General features: G+C 41.4%; 2 protein-coding genes across 7 annotated transcripts in view; one reads left to right on the top strand and one right to left on the bottom strand.

Moving 5' to 3' along the window:
- The window catches only part of LOC130273096 (uncharacterized), a 219481-nt gene that overhangs the window by 89373 nt on the left and 106014 nt on the right, over window positions 1–24094 (top strand). Inside the window, exon 1 of one of the 6 annotated variants that reach the window (XM_056519340.1) lies at window positions 10781–10862. The exons of the other annotated variants lie outside the window; for them this stretch is intronic. Coding sequence (XP_056375315.1) covers window positions 10797–10862 — 66 coding nt within the window. The 5' untranslated portion in view covers window positions 10781–10796. Of the gene's footprint in view, window positions 1–10780; window positions 10863–24094 lie in introns of those variants that run through there. 6 annotated transcript variants of the gene reach the window in all.
- Window positions 1–24094, bottom strand: part of APBB1IP (amyloid beta precursor protein binding family B member 1 interacting protein) — a 131584-nt gene that overhangs the window by 103635 nt on the left and 3855 nt on the right. The window lies entirely within an intron of this gene.

The raw sequence follows: 24094 nt of genomic DNA, 5'->3' as shown, positions 1-24094 counted from the left end.
CAGCCGTACCTCCCTCATCCTTCAGCGAAAACTGCCTCCTGCCTCCTCTGTCAGGCGTCAGGCAAAACCTTTGTCAACCTAAACTCTGTCATGCCTCAGACGAAAACGAAAGTGCTGAGTCAGCAGAGCAGAGCTTCGGCAGACCTGCTAGCACAGACAGTGTGTGATTGGCTGCCAGCACAGATTCTGTGATTGGTTGATGGGAGCGTAGGTGTTTGCAGTCCACTGTTTAGACACACTTCTTTACCAACCCTAATCCTCTCATGTACCCAGCTTTTCCCGATTCCTGCAAAACAAACCTACGCTCTCAGCTTTTCCCCTATTCCTGCAAAACCTACAGTTATGAACTCAGCTTTTCCCGATTCCTGCAAAATCTACAGTTATGTACTCAGCTTTTCCCGGTTCCTGCAAAACCTAAAGTTTTGTACTCAGCTGTCGGTTTTTCAGGAATCGGGAAAAGTTGAGTACATAACTGTAGGTTTTGCAGGAATCGCGAAAAGCTGAGTACATAACTGTAGGTTTTGCAGGAATCAGGAAAAGCAGAGTACATAGCTGTAGGTTTTTCAGGAATTGTGAAAAGGTGAGTACATAGCTTTCCCCGATTCCTGAAAAACCTACAGCTATGTACTCAGCCTTTCCCGATTCCTGCACAACCTACAGTTATGTAATCAGCTTTTCCCGATTCCTGAAAAACCTACAATTATGTCCTGAGCTTTTAACAATTCCTGATAAACCTACAGCTGAGTACATAACTGTAGGTTTTGCAGGAATAGGGGAAAAGCTGAGAGCGTAGGTTTGTTTCGGGAAAAGCTGGGTACATGAGAGGAGTGGGACTGCACACACCTACGCTCCCATCAACCAATCACAGTATCTGTGCTGGCAGCCAATCACACACTGTCTGTGCTAGCAGGTCTGCCAAAGCTCTGCTGACTCAGCACTTTCATTTTCATCTGAGGTATGACAGACTTAAGGATGACAAAGGTTTTGGCTGATGCCTGACAGAGGAGGGAGGAGGCGGGACGCCGTTTGGCTGAAGGATGAGTGAGGTACAGCTTAACCGCTGATGCTGTCCTAAAATGGACACCGTACTCTTGGTAAGGCTAGGTTCATACTGCTCTATGACTTCCCATCACATCCCACAGGGAACAGGGTGCCAATGTATACTGTGGCGGGGAAGAGCAGGTGCCATTAAATAGGCACTCTCATTAAAACTAATTTTTGCTATTACACTCCTTATGATAAATGATAAATCTTTCTATATACTTTGTTTAAAAAAAAAAAAATTCTATGTTATAATTTGTGTTTAAAAGTTGCCACTAGGTAACATAGTAACATAGTTCATAAGGTTGAAAAAAGACCAGAGTCCATCAACCTATAACCCTAATGAGTCCCTACTGAGTTGATCCAGAGGAAGGCAAAAAACCCTCATACTAGAGATAAAAATTCCCTCCCGACTCCAAATTTGGCATCAGAATAAATCCCTGGATCAACGTTCTGTCCCTATAAATCTAGTATCTATAACGTGTAATGTTATTACTCTCCAAAAATGCATCCAGACCCCTTTTGAACTCTTTTACAGAGTTCCCCATGACCACCTCCTCTGGAAGAGAGTTCCACAGTCTCACTGCTCTTACAGTAAAGAACCCCCGTCTGTGCTGGAGCAGAAACCTTCTTTCCTCTAGACGTAGAGGATGCCCCCTTGTTATAGATACAGTCCTGGGTATAAATAGATCATGGGAGAGATCTCTGTACTGTCCCCTGATATATTTATACATAGTTATTAGGTCGCCCCTAAGCCTTCTTTTTTCTAAACTAAATAACACTAATTCTGATAATCTTTCTGGGTACTGTAGTCCTCCCATTCCCCGTATTACTCTGGTTGCCCGTCTTTGAACCCTCTCCAGCTACACTATATCTTTCTTGTACACTGGTGCCCAGTGCTGTACACACTATTCTATGTGTGGTCTGACTAGTGATTTGTACAGCGGTAGAATTATTTCCTTGTCATGGGCATCTATGCCCCTATTGATGTCCCCCATGATTTTATTTGCCTTGGCCGCAGCTGCTCGACACTGGTCACTACAGCTAAGTTTACTATTAACTAAGACCCCTAAGTCCTTTTCCATGTCAGTCGTCCCAAGTGTTCTTCCATTTAATACATAATCCCAGGCCGGATCTTTCTTCCACATGTGCATTACCTTACATTTATCAGTGTTGAACCTCATCTGCCACTTCTCAGCTGAAACCTCCAACCTATCCAGATCCATTTGTAACAGTGCCCTGCCCCCGTGTTGTCCCCACTAGTAACAGTCACCCAATCAGAATAAGTACCATTAATAACCACCCTCTGTTTCCCATCACTGAGCCAGTTACTTACCCACATTCTCCCCCTGCCCCATCCTTCTCATTTTATGCACCAATATTTTATGTGGCACCGTATCAAATGCTTTGGAAAAAAATCCAGATATACAACATCTAGCAATTGCCCCTGGTCCAATCTGGAGCTCACCTCCTCATAAAAGCTGATCAGGTTAGTTTGACAGGACCGATCCCTCATAAAGCCATGCTGATATGGAGCCATACATTTATTTTTATCAAGATATTCCAAAATAGCATCTCTTAGGAAACCCTCAAACAATTTACATGCAACAGAGGTTAAACTAAAAGGTCTATAATTCCTGGGGTCACCTTTTGGCCCCTTTTTAAATATTGGCACCCTATTTGCTATGCACCAGTCCTGGGGAACAGACCCTGTCACTATAGAGTCCTCGAATATTAAAAATGGGGGCCTGTCTGTTACATTACTTAATTCCTTTAGAACACGGGGGTGAATGCCATCTGGACCTGGTGATTTGTCTATTTTGTTTTTTGTAGGTGGCAGGTGTCTCCCTACTTGTCCAGAGCACATTTCCCCCCATCTTTTGCACAGACTTTGGACTCCTGCTGGCCTGGCAGAAGTCCCAAATCAGGAAAGGCTGAGGGTGTGTGTGTGCAGCCTTATCCAATCATAGCTCATCTCACACTGAACTACTCTGGGTTGTGTGTAGCAGAGTGAGGGAGGAAGTTCTCCCCTGTATGGCTCCAGATGATATCACGCCAGCTGGGGAACGCCGCTTCCCAGTCTGTGAATCTGACTGAGACTGAGCAGGAAATACAGAGCAATATCAAGGTAGAAAACTAAGTGAACTGGGAGGATTATAAAAGTTAACACGATCATGACAGGTACTTTTTAACCTTAATGGCTGGAACTGAATCACCTATGTGTCATATGTGCTTTTTTTTACCGGACTCAATAGCGTGGTCTATTCTCGTCAAGATGTTGGATACCTGTGATGGAAAGTGTAAATGCAGTATGACCCTAGCCTAAGCCACCAAAGGGTTAAAGGCAGAATATTATCTTTCTATTAGGCAATGAGAAAATGAAGGGAAGTGTGAGTTCAGTGCTAGTGATGGTGCAAGGGGAAATGTCATGTTTTTGTGAAACTGTTCAAAAGGTTGGGCTATACTGATTTCCTATGCACATTAACCCCTTAATGATTGGACTATTTTGGTCTCATTTTGGCTAAACTTTTAACTTTTTCTTATACAAAGTATAACATGTGTTTGCTAAAACAAAAATTGATCAGAATGAGATCTGTCACATATTTAAAGGGGTTATCCCAAGACTATAAGTTATCCCCTATTCACAAGATAACTAGTAAACAGGATAACAAGATAACAGGATAGCAAGTTGTTCTGCAGTAGTCGAACCACAGAGACCCTCAATGATCCCGAAAACAGAGATCACTTGTCCCCAAGAGTGTGGAGCAGTAACATACTGCAGTACTGTATACTCAACAGCTGCTCAATTTATTTTCTATGGGACTTCCAAACATTGTTGACTGCTGAGTAGTGTTGAGCGGCATAGGCCATATTCAAATTTGTGATATTTCGCGAATATATGGACGAATATTCGTCATATATTCGCTAAATTCGCATATTCGTAATATTTGCGTTTTATTTTTGCATATGCGAAAATTCGCGTATGCGAAAATTAGCGTATGTGAAAATTAGCATATACAAAAATTAACATAAGCGAAAAATTTGAATATGCGAAAATTTGCACATGCTAATTTTCGCATATGCGAAAATTCGCATGCCCTCTCACACAGTAGTATTAGAGCTTTCTTTACACCACAAAAGCTGGAAGCTGAGAGGGGTGATCACTGTGATGTGTACTGTGAAAAAAAAACAAAAAACTGAATATTCGTAATTACGAATATATAGTGCTATATTCGCGAATATTCGTGAATTCGCGAATATGCGATATTCGTGAATAAAATTTGCATTGCGAATATTCGCGAGCAACACTACTGCTGAGCTTGACTATGTGAATGGAGCCAAGTCTGAGCATGCACACTGCCACTCAGTGAGAAAGCATTCACATGATCAGCGGTCAAACCCCCTCCACCTAGTTATCCCCTATCCTTTGGATACAGAAGACATATTGTTAAAGAGGTACTGTATGAGGACATAGAGTAAAGGAGTGCCAGGAACAAAACTTGTCTCTGCCAGTCCCATAGACAATGATTGGAGTGTGGAATGGAGTGTACATTCATGACCCCAGCACCCTTTAACTGAAGAACTCAGGACACTTGTTCTCATGAGACGTTGGGGACCCAGCAGTGGCACCCAATTGGTCATAAATACTATTTAAGGTCCAACGGGGTCCAAGGGGTTGTCTCTTCTCCCCTGAATACTCTCACTCTGCTGCTGCTGCTTGCTTACACTCTGGGGATTGCTGGTGAATGGGGCTGGGCTCAGAGGCAGGTAATTTGCTTCTGTATCTAACAACTCCCAAACTAAAGCACTATGCCTGTAGCTGTCAGACATGATGAATGTGCTGAGATAAACCAGAGCAGGCAGCCTGATGTGCGCTCAGCTCAGGAGCCTAGCTTCTGCCACTCTACATGGTAAAGTCACTACTGCTGCTAAAGCAGAGCTGGTGGACGGGGACCATGACTGCCAGCTGTCAAAAAGAGATAAAAAAAAGATATCTACAGAACCAGGCATGTTTGCTAAATTAAACCAATTACAAATGTGTTTTTACTGCCATACTCTACAAATAGAGGCATTGTTAGGTAAATGGGAATACCCCTTTAAGAGTCCACTGTATTAATTAGAAGACTGCACCCCAGTCCACTTCCACATATCACCAGTGACTGATGGCTACCATTTATATACCAGTATACATAATGGCCATCAGCCAATGATGAAGAGGTGGAGAGAGGTGGGGAGAGAATACTGCAGGCTCATATCTGTCTGGATTTCTTTTATTGGTCGGAGAGAGAAAAATGCTTCTGACTACATTTTAGTGTCCTAGCGACCTCCCTAGGAATACAAACTCAAAGCTGTGTAATGTAAGAGAAGTGACAACTACTCCGAGGACATGGTGGTCACATTCCCTGTTCTCATTCCAATGGGGGCTTCTCACTGTAGATTCTTAGTAGAATTCTAGGTTGTCTTGTCATATTTAGGAGAATGGAGAATTCACTCTGGAACTATATTTTCTCCTAAATTCTGAAGAGTATATATCCATTGGATGGCTAACACTGTACATTTTGCCTTCTGTAAAGATATGCACCATGTTTATACGGATCTATGCATTTAGGCTGATACACATCATTTATCTCCACATGTTGTTTGCTCATTCATGTAGTATTTTCCAGTTGCATGTAGGATGAAATACAGATCTGATGTAAAGATAAGACCGTAGTCAGATCCTAATTTCCTGTGGATACCTCAGATCATGAGAAAGGTCCTCAGAAGTCCCAGGATATAAAGTGGGTTTTCATTTTACATTATTTTTAATTTATAAAGATTTCGGAGAGGAGAATATATTATTTAAGGACATCTGGCAACAATTGCTGGTTGTCTACTTAAATTTTTCTGTCCTAATATATCCTAATAGTAAATTCTGAGTTATCAGCCTGGGAAAATCCTTTGTCCAGGATCCTCATCTATTAGACAGAACAAAGAGTGGCCTCATAGGGTGCCTATGTCTGGATGACTTGGCCTGTTTGTACACACCATTGATTTCAGTTTGCAACATGCAGTCCTTTATTTTCCCTGTGATGGCGCTACAGAGCCATTAAACCCTTATTATCTCCTCCCCCGATTCTTCCTTTAAACCAGGGATACATCAAATTTTTCTCTCTCTTTACAGGGGGCATTTGATCCTCCAAATTACTAACTCTCTCCTCTACAGCTCATATACTGAGACCTTCTGCCTATAAGCCTTCATAGGCCCCATCGTCTGTTTCATCTCTGCATTCCCTTTAGATATGGCCACCAGAATGTCCTTTAGAGTAGACTGGCTCACCACAGTAGACTTTGTAACAGTCCCAGGGAGGGCCTAACATCTCGTTGCTCCAGAGGAAGATGCATCACCGTACACAAGCCAGTCTTCCTGAGCTCATCTAACTACACCCCCCCCCCTTTGGTCCCATGAAGCAGGGGGATCGGGCACTGCACCTGGGTGTGCTGCTGCAGATTTGCTGCAATAGCAGCTGGAGATGCCGCCCAACAACTGGGAGCAGGACCTTTTGCGCTGTTTGCCTCTTTTTTCCTTCACTTGTGCTCTGGTGTTGTTCGTCATTTAGGAACCAGAGATACAAGCAATCATTAGGTTGCTTATACTGATCAATGCAATGATATTGTATTGCATTAATAAGTAAGATCAGCGCTCTGCTAGTACAGCCTGTCTGAGGTTGAGATGGCAGACACAAAGGCCTTCAGCTAACATGTAACTGATGGTGGGCATGATGTTACTGTACACCATATGTCACCTAAGGGTAAAGAGTATGTTCACATTGGAAAAAAATTACTCTGAAAAAACACCTCGGCATAGAATGTGCTGTGCGGATTTTGGTGTTCACAGATCTGTAAAGAGATTATCACATCAGTCAATGTTCTTGTTGGAGTTTACAATCTAACCTCAGTATTTTTTTGGAGAAAATATGCATACAAGTGACCCTAAGCAAGGGTAAGGGGTCCTTAATTCTTCAATACACCAACACTTCTGGGCCAAAGCCTGGCGTGACTAACACCCCTACAATGTGCCCTCCCTAAAAAATAACTTTTATTGAATAATTCAATAAAAACCTATATAAATAATTAAAATGGTACTGTGATGGTGTTAAAGTTGGATATATGAATCACAGGGACTTTCCCTGTTATAACTATGAGAGTGTAGCTGCAGTCCACCGATTATAACACCATCATAGTGTGCTGTTTAAAATCTGATCCCTTTGCCATCCTCAACATGTTTCGCCGTTACAACAGCGTTGTCAAGAGGCTAGAACATGGCAAATGGCTGCCTAGAATGAGCTGCGCTTAGTGAAGACCTCATCCATCATCACCCGCATGACATAAACCAATGTCTGTAATCCTAACAATGAGAGGTATACTCGCCAATCAAACCATCGGTTCATAGATTATATCTGGGTGAGTATATAACAATCTGCCAATCATTCCTTGGATAACATATCAAGCCATTTCGGGATTCCTCAGCACATCATCTCCGAGAGGTGATGACATCATCCTGCTGCGCCACTCATGCATCTCCACTTGTTGTTCGTGTCAGAACTCTTCCGCTCACTGCACATGTCTTAACTCCGCTGCTCAGTGTGCATGAATATATACTTAGTCGTGGCGCTGTGTAATGCTGCGTGATGCGCATGTCCTCAGACTTAGTGCAGAACTTGTTAACATGCATATCAGTATGTATAATGTCATCTCCCAGGAAAAGACTATTCTGGGTATCCTAGTGACTGTTGTTACATCAATAAAGGACCATTTATACTGTCTAAGAGTGTGGGTTAGAAAGGTGATTTCAAAATGTGTCCTTATTGGGATGATTTAGTTAGACACAGCCATTACTATGCATTTTACCTGACGGTATCTAGTTATATATGGTTCACAGATATGCTCAAGTGCCTCAAATGTTGAAGAAGCCGTGTTTCAATTGAACTACACAATTTGAAAACATATTATTTGGCATACTGATCTGATAATATTATAGTTTTATGGTTAGAGCATATTAATCTAAATACCATTGGCATAATTCTAGCTAGTGACAACCATTCTCATCCGATTCTATTCCCCACACAAATGACGGCTCCCTAAGGATGGCAAGGAGATAGACAGGTAAGTGTTTAATATTCATGAGGGAGTAAACAGGTAAGTATTCTCAAGTAGGTGGGTAAGTATTTAATATTTATAAGAAAGTAGGCAGGTAAGTATTCTCATCTGCTCAGAAGACCAGGTTCATATTCAGCTAGAAGTGTATGAACCTGGTCTGGTGTATGAACCAGTGTATATTACATATCTGAAAGAGTAACAAAAGGCGAGGATATAGCTCAAATGGACATGTGAATAGCATGGTCACAGTCATATTTATGACATTGTTTTCATGTAGGCATACATCATATGATAAACTCTATCAGGTAATATATATCATTGTAGTTTAACTAAATATAGAGCATTCATAAAAAGGCAGCCAAAGAAAAACCTTCATTAATCCCACCCAGGGCTTGACTTTGAAGATGGAAAATCCATTTTGCCTCCTCTCTTAGAAGGCAGGTGTCAATATTGCCTTTTCTGGGGCCTAGTTTCAGTACATCTGACCACATATACAATATTTTTGGTCCCACAATTTATGAATTGTCTGATCTTGTATTCTTTCTGATCAATTGGATTTATGATTTCCTTAGATTTCGGTATGTACAGGCAAAAACTACAGTGGCAAAATAGGTAAGATCTTGTCGTCTTGTTAGAAAGCCAAGTGGTGGCGACTTCCAAACTCTGTAAATGGCTATGTACCAATAAGTCTTTCAGGTTAGGTCCTCTGCTGTATGTCAGACTCGGTTTCTCTCCAATCACTGGATTTAAATCTGTATCTCTGGCCAACTGATGCCAATGTCACCATAGTATGGCCATAACTTGATCTGACTCTCCTCCCCACCTTTCTTCTCCCGTAACAAAGTATTTCTGTCACTTTTACAGGCTCTCTCAAAAGCTGTTTTCAAATGTTTTCGGGGATAACCCCTTTGTCTGAACCTGTGAAAAAGGTTATCACTTTCTCTAAGGAATTTATTATCCTCAGAGCAGTTCCTCCTGGCTCTGAGATATTGGTCCACCGGGATACTCTTTTTAAGAGAACCCGGGTGCCAACTATCCCAGTGCAGTGAGGGAGTTGTTCGAGGTGGGCTTCCTAAAGATGTCAGTTTGAATACAATTGTGTTCGTCAATATAGAAATTTGATCAAGCGTCCTCCAAATTCCGAAGTAAAAGCCATTCCAATGTTATTATTGTTAAGGGAAGTGACAAAATCATCAAAAAGTGCTTGTGACCCATCCCATAAAATGAAGACGTCATCGATGTAACGTCCCCAAAATAAAATGTGCTCGGTGAAACAAAGCAAATCATCAGAAAAAGCTGTGTGCTCCCACCACCCAAGAAAAAGGTTAGCGTAGGTCGATGCGCAAGAAGCTCCCATAGCGGTGCCTTGTGTTTAGTGATAAAAAGTGCGATCAATTAAGAAATAATTGAGTGTAAGTATAAACTCAAGTAGTGACAAAATAAATGCATTGTGTTCCTGAAAAATAGTACTCTTGGTGCTCAAAAATCGGTAAATGGCAAATTTACCCAAGTCATGGCGTATATTCCTGTATAGACTTTCAACATCTAGGCTTGTCAGCATTGTATTGTCAGTAACTGTAATATCTGCTAGTTTTGAAACGGTATCCTTGGTGTCCTTCAAATAAGAGGGGAGTGCAGTAGCAAATTGTGCCTTGTCAATGTACATGCTACCACCTTGTGTAAGGCATTCATTGCCAGAAACTATTGGTCTGCAACGAATAGGATTGGTGTATAAGTTTGTAAGTTTTGGGGAGGGCATAGAAAGTGGCTATGGTGGGATGGGAACTGTAAATGTATTTGAATTCATCACCACTAAGTAGGCCTCTATCCTTTGCGGTTGTCAGTAAGTTCTTATATTCATGTAAATATTGGCTCGTAGGATCTGCAGTGCACATTTCATATTTTGTGACATCTGATAGGAGAGCTAATACCATGTGCACATAAGTAGATCTGTCCATCAAGGCGATACTGCCCCCTTTATCACTTGGTTTTATAATAATTTTTTTGTTTTCTCGTAAGAAGTGAGGGCCTCCTGTTCTTGTTTTTCAAGGTTGGAACCAACAACCTACCTCCTGGGGCGAAATGTCCCCAATTCTTTGGCAAAGTGTATTTACTGTAGATGAATATGCTCTAAACATAAAACTATAATATTATCAGATCAGTATGCCAAATCATTTGCTTTCAAATTGTGTAGATCAATTGAAACACAGGTAATTTAACATTTGAGGCACTTGAGCATTTCTGTGAACCATATATAACTAGATACCTTCAGCTAAAATGCATAGTAAGGACAGTGTCACACTAAATCATCCCAATAAGGACACATATTGAAATCACCTTTCTAACCCACACTCTTAGACAGTATAAATAGTCCTTTATTGATGTAACAACAGTGACTAGGATACCCAGAATAGTCTTCTCCCGGGAGATGACATTATACATACTGATTTGCATGTTAACAAGATCCCACGGCAGTTCTGCACTAAGTCTGAGGACATGCACATCACGCAGCATTACACAGCACCACGACTAAGTATATATTCATGAGCAGCGGAGTTAAGACATGTGCAGTGAGCGGAAGAGTTCTGACGCGGACAACAAGTGGAGACGCATGCATGGCGCAGCAGGATGGTGTCATCACCTCTCGGAGAGGACGTGCTGAGGAATCCCGGAGTGACATGGTATGTTATCCAAGGAATGATTCGCAGATTGTTATATACTCACCCAGAAATAATCTATGAACCGCTCATTGTTAGGATTACAGACATTGATTAGTGTTGCTCGCGAATATTCGCAATTCAAATTTTATTCGTGAATATCGCATAAATGAATATTCGCGAATGTAGCACTATATATTCGCAATTACGAATATTCGTTTTTTTTTTTTCACACAACACATCACAGTGATCATCCCTCTCTGCTTCCAGTTTATGTGGTGTAAAGAAGGCTCTAATACTACTGTGTGAGACTGGCGTGCGAATTTTCGCATATGCGAAAATTTGCATATGAAAATTTTTGCATATTAGAATTTTCGCATATCCAATTTTTTTATATGCAAAGTTTTGCATATGTAAATTTTCGCATATGCAAATTTTTGCATTTGCGAAAATATACCGTGAATATTACGAATATGCGAATTTGGCGAATATATGACGAATATTCGTCCATATATTCACGAAATATCGCAAATTCGAATATGGCCTATGCCGCCCAACACTAACATTGATGCGGACAATGATGGATGAATGAGGTAATCACAAACCATGGTAAATATGAGCCCAGCTCATTGTAGGCAGCCATTTGCCATGTTCTAGCCTCTTGACAACGCTGTTGTAACGGCAAAACATGTTGAGGGTGGCAAAGTGATCACATTTTAAACAGCACACTATGATGGTGTTATAATCGGTGGACTGCAGCTCCACTCTCATACTTATAAGAGAAAAGTCCCTGTGATTCAAATATCCAACTTAGTATTTAATAAAAGTAATTTTTTAGGGAGGGCACATTTTAGGGGCGTTAGTCACTCCGGGCTTTGGCCCAGGAGTGTTGGTTTTTTGGAGGAAACCCATGCAAATAAAGTGGGATGTGGACCCTGGACCCTCCCTAGAGCAGCAATACAACAACACTAACCACATCAATGTATAAATATTTTCTCTCAATGGGGGAGATTTATCATTGCATTTAGAGCTTTTTTTATTTTCATTTTTTTTTTTTTGCTTACACCGGGCGTATAAAATGTTGCACATACGCCTGAGCACTTTTGTGGGAACAACGCAGAAAGTATCAAACAGCCTTACCTAAGCAACTTTCAGTTTTCACTTTTTAGTGGTCACAAATTTATGAAGTGCCAATGTTACACATAAAAATCGCAAACCCCTCCAAAAAGCCACAAACCTAAGCCAGGTCAGACCTGGCTTACAAAACTGCCTTTGTCGAGCACTTTTAAACAAAATGGTGTTCTGAAGGTATTTATTCTATTATGCTTATGTGCGCCAAATTTATCAACCACCCTGTGATAGTATGATAAATATGTTGCACAAGTGAAACCAAAGCAAAAAAAAAAAATTACTTCAAAACTCACTTACCAAAGACAACAATGATAAATCTCCTATGTGGCTCAGGATATCTGTTAGCTCCCTCCTCCATCTTTACCTGGTTAGAAGACAACTGTCTGCAGAAGGAGCCTCCCCCCACTGCTCTGTCTGCAATTTAAGATAATGCTGAATAATAAGACCCATCTTTTGGTTATGCTTCCCCGCTTTTACCCATATACCATGCTGAAATGGGAGACCTCAGAAGAAAATTTACACCTGTGTTATCTGCAGAACTGTTAGCTTCAGGGACATACAGGAAATCCTGTAGACTGGTAAACAGTGTAGGTCTATTCATTTGTATCACTCTCTTAGGTATTTTGTCTTTCTTTGAGACTGTCCATGGATGTTTCTTTGTGTAGATTATTAAAAAAAATGTAGTATGTTAAAACTACAGTATAAAAATATAGGTGAGAAATAACAATTTAACGGTGGTTTTCCTTTGAAGCTTAAAACATGGTAATACTATGTGCACATAGCATGTGGCTTCGGTTTGGTTTTCGTGTCACTGACATTTAAATATAATAAGAATGCACAGGACTGTCATAAAGTAATTGTATAGGAATCGTACGCTACAATAGGTTTGCCCTTGTCTTACGTACTGGGTGTCTCGGGTAGCCCGCCATGCAAACTGCTATTCCACAGATTGTTTAACTGCTCTATTGTTCTATATATGTGTCATTGCTCTTTACTGATTTTTGGTTATTTTATACCGTTTCTTTTCTATCACAATCTGCTTTTGAAATTCTGCTAATTTCCTTCTAAACAGACACAGACAACCCAGGTTCTGTGTAATGCAGCCTACAACTCTATTTCCTTATATATCATTTTGCAAATACTACAGTAGAGCTTGAAAGTTTGTGAACCCTTCAGTTTTCTCTATAGTTCTGTATAAATTTGACCTAAAAGTACAGAGTTTTCTTAGCCAATGAGTAAAAATATATTGAGCTTACTTATTTAAGGAAAATGATCTAATATCACTATATATGTGTGAGTGGCAAAAGTATGTGAACCTTTAGGATTAACAGGAAATGTGAAGGTGAAATTAGTGTCAGGTGTTTTCAATCAATAGGATGACAATCAGGTGTGAGTTGGCAACCTGTTATATTAGGGCAGGGTATATTAGGCATAGAGCTCATCTGCAGTGTATTCCACACTGCGGAGGTGCTGACGGCAGTCACAAGAGCGAGTTCCCTGCGGCAGCCGGTTAGCTCTGTGGGTCCTCTTGTAGTGACAGATTTCCCACTGCACATATGCTACAAGCAGGCACTGTGTCTACAGAGTAAAATCTGCCTTTACGAGAGGACACACAGTGCTATCCAGCTACAGCAGGGGGCTTGCTCTTGTGACTGCCGTTGGCACATTCCACAGTGTGAAATATTATGAGTGACAATCAGTGACTAAAGTAGGACATCGCTGTGGCTGCTGACTGGATGTGTGGTCATTTAATGCCACCTCACCAAACTCAGAAGCCATGCACAGCAAGAACCAGAATTCTGTGATACCAGTGAAGGCGCGGGAGTGAGGAAGATATTTTAATCACCCCCTTTTTGACCATTTATTTAAATAAAAGAAGTAAAAGACCGGACTATCCCTGTTCTTGAGTCCACCATCAGGAGGACCCTGACAAACTATGGCGTACATAGTATGATTGCAAGTAGAAAGCCATTTACGTGTGCCAAAGTTTTGCAAACAGAAGTGTCAATAAGTAAGCCAATTAAAAGGGGTTGTCCAGTTTTTTTTAAATTTAACATTTTTTTTTTTACCAATAGGCCCAGTCTGCCTAATAGCACAAAAAAAAAGCTTTTATATACCTCCAGTATCAGTTCCCGTTCTCCATCAAACTTTATCTTCACACAGCTGCAGACGTGATATTTGCTAAGTGAAGATGGTTCGTTTTTATATATTCCCCCCAATGTGTCATCAGAAAAAGACTTGCTATTTAAAAAAAGTTTTTAATAACATATTTTCTTTACATATTTCTAAAGATTTTGTTTTACACATTTTCCATTTTACTGTCTATAATAAAAACACAGCCCTGAAATCTTGCAGTTTATTGAATCTGGCCACTAAGCCTAATAATAAGCTGAAACATGCAGTTCAGTAGATAAAACTTTCTAGCAGTCTCCTCCTTATCACCATAGGCAGGATCACAGTGGAAGGTGCCACTACTATATACATAAGATGAGCTCAGGTTATTAACAATAACTAATAGTCACATATTCCCTACCCCCCCTCCATGCACAATGACCTCAGCACAGGTCACAGATCATATCTAGAAAACTCCCCCATAGAAGTCAATGTGTCCCCTGCTGTCTATTGTTTCCTCTGTCCATGTAGCTACTATGATGCGTATCTCTAAATAGTGGTAACAAAGCAGAAGCTTGGACAATATGGCAGCCCCCATAATAATGTACAAAAAAGGATTAGAAAACAGAACATTCCAGTATTTGGTTCTAAACAGTAATAAAAACCGAGGTGCCACATTCCCTGTAACCCCTATTCAAATCTGTAAAGAACATTGTCATAAAGTGCCACATGTAGAATATGTTGTGTTTCGAAAACAAACTCAACCAACCACAAAAATGCCCAAAACATCACCAAAAACAAAAATGCTGTGTAAATAGAAATATTGATTGTCAGGCCCAAGGCCTGATTCTTGAAACCTACATGTGTATTATAATTGTATCTGTGTATAAACTAAGACCTGGGGGTGAGGGTCATTCAGACTGTGTGTTTGTGTATTGCATTTTATTGGGGGTCGGGCTGTTTGGTATCTCCTTTGAAGTTGTGAACCCTGGTCCCATCATATAATCAAACAGATTAAGGGGACAGGAAGAGAGATGCCCCATCTGGTGGGATCAGAGGGGAGGGAGGGAATGGAGTTTCCCTCCAAAGAAGCAGAGATAAGATTTAAAATGCTGGACTCAACTGTTGTTCAAGGCTGTGCCAAAAGCTGACAAGAGCTAGACTCTCACTCACAAGGACAGCTATACCATCATGCTGTAAGAACTTCATCTTTTGTTTTCTGAACTTGCCTTGCTAAACTCTTTTATATATTTTTGTACCTGTATGTCATTTGTTTCTTTTTATGCATAGCACTGTGATACCTTTTATCAGATTAAATGCTTAATTAATCAGCTCTGGTCTTTGATCTCTAAATATAGGAGCTCACCTTTCTGAAGGAAGCTCGGGTGAAACACGTTTATCTAAGGGTTAATTTGGTGACATGCTGGGACTAGTAGTGGATACCCAGAGGTCTGGTGGCTTTAACCCTTGAACCATCACACTCTCTCTAATGTCTTGGCTGGACCGATAGGGTGTGATCGTGACATTGTTGTTCCATAAAATGTTGATTAACGTGCAGTAAAAAATCCAACCTATTTGAGGCATTTTTGCTTACATTTCACCGTGCTTTTTAATACAATGTGAGTACTTTTTCATAGACATTTATTAGATTTTTTTTTAAATGCCTCTTTTATGGCTATTTTAGGCTACATTCACACATATTTTTTTGGATAGAGATGAGCAAACTGAACTGAGGGTCAGAACTTTACTAAATGTTCGATTTGGCTGGAACACAAATTTAGTTCGGTTTGTCAAAATCTGCTAAAATAGCATCAGCCACATGGCAGAAAATTTGTGGTAATCCCATAATGGCTTTCAAACAGCTCTCCCAGCCAATCAGGAGCCAGTATATATATATATATATATATATATATACATATATATATATATATATATATATATATCAAACAGCTCTCCCAGTCAATCAGGAGCCAGTATATATATATATATATATATATATATATATATACACATAGATTCAGAAACCATTTTAGAGATAGCAGGCGTTAGGTGAAGATGTCTGTGAGGGGCAGTGAACAGTGAACAACACAGATAGAAGTAGGAGCCACATATATAATAAATGTAGTAAAGCAGCAGAGAGTGTTCTGAATCTATTTTGTATCTGTTCTGCATCTGAGCATTCTGAAAAATCTGTTTTCATTAGAAGCTAAGTGTGACAGGCTTTAGTTTTTTTATGCTAAGTGTGAAGAAGTAGCATAGAGGGTTTTATGTCCCTTTTGTGTACTTTTTAGGACACCAGTTCTGTTGCTACGCCACCCAAATGGGAATCATTTTTCACAGCTTGTACAAAGCCATTGCTTCCTTCTTCACTTTCCAGGCACAAAAACCTGGTGCCACTCCAAAATGGGCTAATTTTTGGACCACATGAAAAAAGCCATTGCTTTTTTTCAATACCTACGTGTGCATATAAACACCGGCAGGCATTTCCTTACAAAAAGGGATCATTTAAAAAAAAATATTTTAAAAAGCACAAAAAATCTGGTAGTGCAGTGTGTTTTTATTCATCCAGAAATTTTCAACAAAAACCAGGATTGGTATTGAAAGATTTGCACTTTTTTGTGACAGTTCGACTCCTGGTTTTAGTTTAAAATACTGAACAAAATGTTATCCAAAATACTATATGTAAACATAGACTTACATAGATGATCAATTTATCCAGACTAGAGAGCCCCTTTAATTGTGGAGTACTATAAACTGACAAGAGGAGTTCCCCTACAGGGTTACATGCTGATGACTTCTGTGTGTCAGAACAAACACCTCTGTAGCCCGAGCTGTAGATTTAGGCCATAACCACAAACAGCGCCCTGTTATCTCTCATCATGATACACATTTCCTGCATTCACATTCCACCTTGGATGGTAGTTCAGTAATCCGAGGAGAACATGAATCCATTTCTTCTATTAATTCTCCTGTAGAGGTGATGGGGAATGCTTTGCATATATTTTTACTATTATTGAGTCAGAATTTTACAGCACCTCTTTGTTACTTCCCTTTACCGGATGTAGAAGTGTAAAGTAACATTTACTAAATAGTTTGCCGAGGCTACATGAATTTGCCGGAGGCCCCATAGACTTGCATGGGACTTTAGACAAATCTGTATCCTGGTCTCTGTACTCTTGGCCTTTGATAGATTTGTACAGATATCCTGCCATCATTGGAGTTATTATCTGCATCTCTTTATAGTGTTTTCCACCAACAATACCTATCACCTATCCAGGCTACTCGGCAATTTTTATCAGGCCTATAAAGTTGAATGGATCGGAAGAGTGATGACCACAGCCCTATTCAAATGAGGGGACATGGGTCTCTTGTTCTTGTGATCGATGGGGGTCCCAGCAGTCAGAACCCCTTGATTAGGCACCGCAGATAGGTGACAAGTGTTTTTGGTGGAAGAATCCATTCAATTTATGATCATTATGAATTCATGTACACAATCCCTGTCCATATGCTCTATTGAGTGGCTGTAAGAGTGACTGCTTTGTAAGACCCTGCGACTCCATGAATTACATGGTTGGTCATTCAGTTACCGTATTTTTCGCCGTATAAGACGCACTTTTTCTTCCCCAAAACTGGGGGGAAAAAGTCGGTGCATCTTATACGGCGAATACACACCTATCGCGGCGGTGCCTGCGGCCATCAACGGCCGGGACCCGCGGCTAATACAGGACATCACCGATCGCGGTGATGCCCTGTATTAACCCTTCAGACGCTGCAATCAAAGCTGACCGCCACGTCTGAAGGGAAAGTGACACTAACCCGGCTGTTCAGTCGGGCTGTTCGGGACCGCCGCGGTGGTCCCGAACAGCCCGACTGAATAGCCGGGTTAGTCCTTACAGGACACCGGGAGGGACCTTACCTGCCTCCTCGGTGTCTTCTCCGTTCAGGGATCCCCTGTATGGCCGGCGCTCTCCTTCCTCGTCATCACGTCGTCGCGTACGTGCGTCGGCGTGCGTAACGACGTGATGGCGGCGACGGAGAGCGAGGATACCCGGCCGGCAGCAGAGACGTTCAGCAGCAGGCCGGCAGCAGAGCGACGGGTACACGGCGACAGCGATGGAGCGACATCCAGGGCAGCGGTGACGGGTCCGGAGCGGTGGGGACAAGTGAGTATTACCTCCTATGCAGTGGTCTTCAATCTGCGGACCTCCAGATGTTGCAAAACTACAACTCCCAGCATGCCCGGACAGCCAACGGCTGTCCGGGCATGCTGGGAGTTGTAGTTATGCGACATCTGGAGGTCCGCAGGTTGAAGACCACTATTGGGTTCAAAATCTTAAATTTTTTAGATTTTGCACCTAAAAATAGGGTGCGTCTTATACGCCGGTGCGTCCTATAGGGCGAAAAATACGGTAAATAGCCTCTATATAATGCTACAAATATAATCAGATGTGGCTTTCCCCAGTGACAACAAATAATAGCCTTCCAGACAAAAAAGGGATTCTCTTTATTGGACAACTGATTTAACGAAATGCTTATGTTGCATTTGGTACTAAAGTTAGGAATGGATCACTACAGCCAGATCCTTTACTTCAAATAATCCTGGGGTAAATAAGAATGTGATTTACGGGACGATTTCTGGTGCCAGGCCATTTTATCTGCACATGAAAATGTCCTGCCACCGAAGCGCGTAAGTGTCGAGATTCCTTTCATTCTTATGAACTTACTTTGTCTATGAGCACCTTGTTTGCATGAGTGCCGACCCAATGTTCATTAATTTCATCTCTGTGGTTGCCCTTAGAGTCTGTAGGTAAATGAAGGCTGTTGTGCTATTAAGACAGTACTCTCCAACCTGTGGCTCGCCAGCTGTTGCAGAATTACAGCTCACAGTTGTAGTAATGCAACATCTGGATAGCTACAGGTTGGAGACCACTGCATTAGTATAACCATTGTTTATAGGCCCTATCATTTATTTACACCAGGGCCATGTAATACCTAACTTCTCCTGTAGTGGCCACTGCAGATACAACTCATCATGTTCACCAGTTAACCGCTAGTGGGTCTTTTCTCTGAAAACAGATAGTCCAGATGGGGAAACCCCAGAGGTGTAGCCTTTAGCTTCTGCAAAATCTGCAACAGGGCCCCATATGCCAATTATGAATGGTGTTTTATAGGGCAGATGTGCTTTGGGGCCCCCTCAGGCACCAGGGCCCTGGTGCGACTGCTACCTCTATACCTCATTCGGTCAGTATGACATTTCGCCTGCCAGTAAGAATGTTCAGAGATATTTTTTGTTTTTTTTTTAAAGGGGATTTTCTTGACTTAATAGGGTAATTCTTATAAATGCCCTACTCCCACGAACTCTTTAGTTTAATTACAGAATATTTCTAAATAACTATATTCACAGTTGAAGGGTAGGGCCACACAGGAGAACATCCGCAACGTATTTGATGCTTCGAATTTGCTGCCCGCAGTCACAAAGTGATGTCAGAGCAAGCTCTGCCTTAGCTTTGTGTGTCTGTTCGTGACTGCCGGCAGGAAATCTGCAGCTGTGAGTGGACACGCAGGGTGCTTGTTCTGCCGTCACTCTGTATCAGCTGGCAGCGCATACGCAGCATCATATCTCTCCCCTAGATATATAATAATTCTACTTTACTCTAATAATTCTACTCTAAAGAGCATATAATCCCGCCCATCACCTGACAGTCATCCCCATTAATTAACTTAAGTTCATGCCCATTTTACTGATTTCCTGAATTTTCAGACAAACTATAAACCCACATATCTCAGGAACAGGACGGTGTATCAAGAAACTGCAAAAAGTTGCGTGATCAGGGCACCCTAAGCTATTTAATGATGCTCGTTTTTTGGGGGTTTACATAACAGTTTAAATTACAAACATTGCATCATACATTACAAAGATTTTCCATTAAATAAACTAAGATTGCAGAAATCCAGCCTTTAGAGCTGTACTCTCTCAGCATCCCTTGCTGGCTCAGTGTCCTTACAGAGCTCATGCATAGTTTTTAATGGTAAGCGAACATTCTGAAATTTGTTTAGAGAGGATTTACTGGCAATACACTCACTGGATCGGGTGCAGAGTGCTGATCCATGCATGTGTACTATTGACTGTAACCAGTGGTGCATAGAGCATGGCGACTTACCTCTGGGACTGTATGAATGGCTCCTGTACTGTTTTGCCTGAAACATATCACAACAAAATTGGATTTTCTGCAAAATGTACAGTGTTGGTTGTTTAAACGTATTAAAATATTTTTTATTCTACTTTACAGGACCTTCGCAATTAGAAATATGTCTGAAAAGGTTGTCATAGTAACATGTGGTGTCCCGATGCAGTACGCTTTTGTCCACATGCCCTGTCAGGTGGATGTCACTTTATGGTGACTGCTCTGGCCCACAGCTCCAGGTTACTTTGTTGTGTGTTCTATGATTTATTCTAATACATTGTCATTTATTTAATGTACCAGTATTTTATTGTAATGAAAGAGTTAATTTTATCTTTGTAGGAGGATGGATGGGGAATCACATGAGCATTTTTGACAATCAGGGCCTCCTACCCTCTTCCCCCAGGTCGGTCTAGATGGGGAGGAGTTTGTTAGTCAGTTGTGGAGAGGAGAGTGAGTGGAGGTTCAGTCCAGACCTCTGCTGTGGGACTTGTTCCTCACCACATGATAACCGGCCTAAAATACACAGTTGCTGCAAAGATTCCAGTTCCAGAGCGACATCTCCCTTCACCAGGATCTTGCCATCCAGGTCATCTGTCCAGTCAAGTTCTAGTCAACTTTGGGGACAAGTGCCACTGAGCTGTCGACCCCATAGCCAAAGCAAATGATAAAGAGACTGAAGATCCTCAGGCCACTCCCGTCTGTACAAGTCCACTCTGGTGATAAGCACCCACATTTGATTCCACTCAGTGAAGTTGCAAGAGTCAGTGATGGTCAGCGCCCAAGTCTACCTCAGTCAAGTCCAGTCTAGTCACGTCAAGGCTATCTCTCTGACCACTTCCTCTGGCAGAGAGGTCCATAGTCTCACCACTCTTGCAGTATAGAACCCCTGTCTGTGCTGGTGTAAAAACCTTCTTTCCTCTAGACCAGTGTTTCTCAAGTGCAGTCCTCAAGTCCCCAAACAGGTCATGTTTTCAGGATTTCCTTAGTCTTTCACAGGTGATATAATTGTGGTGATGTCTGATGCACCAACCAATATGATATCACCTGTGAAAGACTAAGGAAATCCAGAAAACCTGTTAAGGGTACTTGAGGACTGCACTTGAGAAACACTGCTCTAGACGCAGAGAATGCTCCATTGTTATAGATACAGTTCTGGGTATACATAGGTAATTGGAGAGATCACTGTACTGCCCCCTAATATACTTATACCATTATTAGGTCACCCCCAAAGCCGTCTTTTTTCTACACTAAATAACCCTAATTCTGAAAATTTTCTGGGTTCTGTAGTTCTCCAACTCCATGTATTAGGGTGCATTCACACCAGGTTTCAACTCTCTGGCAAGCAGCTGGATCTGCTGGCAGAATTTCAGAGCCCACTTCTGCTGTATCCGGACCCATGACGGACCCCATTGATTTCAATGAGTCGACTTTCAGATCGTTTCTGATTTTTGACCTGGACTGACAACCGTGGTCTGCTGCTGTTTCCATTCCAGGCCAAAAACCAAATATGGTAAATGACCCGACCAGAGTCACTAGCTGACTCTGGTGGGCTCATTGAAGTTAATGCAATACGTCACAGTAGGTGATTTTTATATTCTTCTGCTGGATGGGGCTGCCTGCCAGAGAATGAAAATGTGATGTGAATGCACCCTTACTCTGGTTGTTCATCTATGAACCCTCTCAAGCTCCACTGTATCTTTCTTGTACACTGGTGCCTTGTACCATATACAGTAGTCTCTAAGTGGTCTAGTGATTTGTACAGCAGTAGAATTAATTCCTTGTCATTTGCATCTATGCACCTTTTGATGCACACCATGATTTTATTTGCCTTGGCAGCAGCTGCCTGACACTGGTCCTACAGGTAAATTTACTGTTAACTAAAACTTCTTAGTCATTTTCCATGTCTGTCTTTCCAAGTGTTTTCCCATGTAATACATATTCCCAACCTGGATGTTTCCTCCCCATGTGCATATCCTTACATTTATCAGTGTTACTTCATCTGCCACTTCTCAGCACAAACCTCCAACCTATCCAGATCCATTTGTAACAGTGCACTTTCCTCTATTGCGTAATCTACTATACACAGTGCACTTTCTTCTATTGTGTTATCTACTATACACAGTGCACTGTCCTTTATTATGTTATCTACTATACACAGTGCACTGTCTTCTATTGTGTTATTTATTATACACAGTACACTTTCCTTTATTGTGTTATCTATTATACTCAGTGAACTTTCCTCTATTGTGTTAATTATTATACTTAGTCCACTGTCCTCTATTGTATTCACTACTATACACAGTGCTCTGTCCTCTATTGTGTTATCTACTATACACAGTGCACTGTCCTTTATTGTGTTATCTACTATATACACTGCACTGTCCTCTATTTGTGCTATCTACTATACACAGTGCACTATTCTCTATTATGTTAACCACTTTGCAGAGCTTAGCATCATCTGCACAGATTGATACTTTTCTATACAATTCTTCTACAAGGTCATTGATAATATATATATATATTTGAAAGAATAGGACCCAAAACTGACCACTGTGGTACCCCACTAGTACAGTCACCCAATAAGAGTATGTACCATTAATAACCACCCTCTGTTTCCTATCCCTGAGCCGGTTAGTTACCCACTTACACACATTTTCCCCCAGCCCAAGCACTCTCATTTTATGTACCAACCTGTATCAAATGCTTTGTTTTTATTACTGGCCAAAACAACTATGAATACAGCTATGGACTGAATGTCCTTCTCTAAACAACAAATTGTGTAAAAGAAGCCATCCTTGTCAGTGTGCTAATTATATTATAATACAGAAATCAGAGGGTTAATCCGAAGCCTCTGGCCCCATTGCAAAATCTTGGGCCCTCAACTATTATGCATCATTTACATTACTAGGATGAAGGACTTGCACCCCCTATAAATATACAATATATATATTACAACCCTCTAAAAGACCAATAACATTTTTGCTATGCAATAGAAACAATGCACAAAACCTCACAATATCACAGCTTGAAAGACGCAAACCAACATTAAAGGGGTTCTCCAGTGCTCAGACATCTTATCCCCTATCCAAAGGATAGGGGATAAGATGCCTGATTGCGGGAGTCCTGCCACTGGGGACCCCCGGGATCTTGCACGCCCCGGAGCTGTCACGCCCCCTCCCGTAGGCTTGCATTGAGGGGCGGAGTGTGACGTCACACGGGGGCGGAGGCCTGACGTCCCACGCCGCCGGCCTTGTGGTCTTCGGTAGTCAGACCCGGAGCGAAAACGCTCCGGGGACTGATTAAAAACGGGTGCCGCATGCAAGATCCCGGGGGTCCCCAGTGGCGGGACTTCCGCGATCACACATCTTATCCCCTATCCTTTGGATAGGGGATAAGATGTCTAAGCACCGGAGAACCCCTTTAATACATGTACCGTTATAAATCCAGTTTCAGCAGCTTTTGGCAGATCTAATGGGGGATGAATCTGCCGCCACCCATTTCCTTCTTTATGAAGGTGAAGGGTTAATTATATCAATCGCAGGGCTAGTGGGTTATAATTATCTCCTTCATCAGTCTCCAAGTAACGTAAAAGGCAACATCATGAAATATTTACAATGGCTCAGGCTAGAATTAACTCTTTACTGCACTAATTCACAAGAGGCAAAAAAAATGCAATGATCATTATTTATTTGTCAGTTATATAAAATGTATTTTGTCTGCCCAAATCGGAGCTTGATAGTTGCAGTCATCTAATTGTTTGCAATAGTAGAAAAGTAAGGCATAGTAAAGCATAAAATAAATTTTGGTTGTAAAAAAACTTTCCTGTCT

The sequence above is a fragment of the Hyla sarda genome, chromosome 5, assembly GCF_029499605.1.
Source record: "Hyla sarda isolate aHylSar1 chromosome 5, aHylSar1.hap1, whole genome shotgun sequence".
Taxonomy (NCBI): domain Eukaryota; kingdom Metazoa; phylum Chordata; class Amphibia; order Anura; family Hylidae; genus Hyla; species Hyla sarda.
Note: the sequence above shows the minus strand (reverse complement) of the source record. Positions and strands in the feature narration are given on the sequence as shown.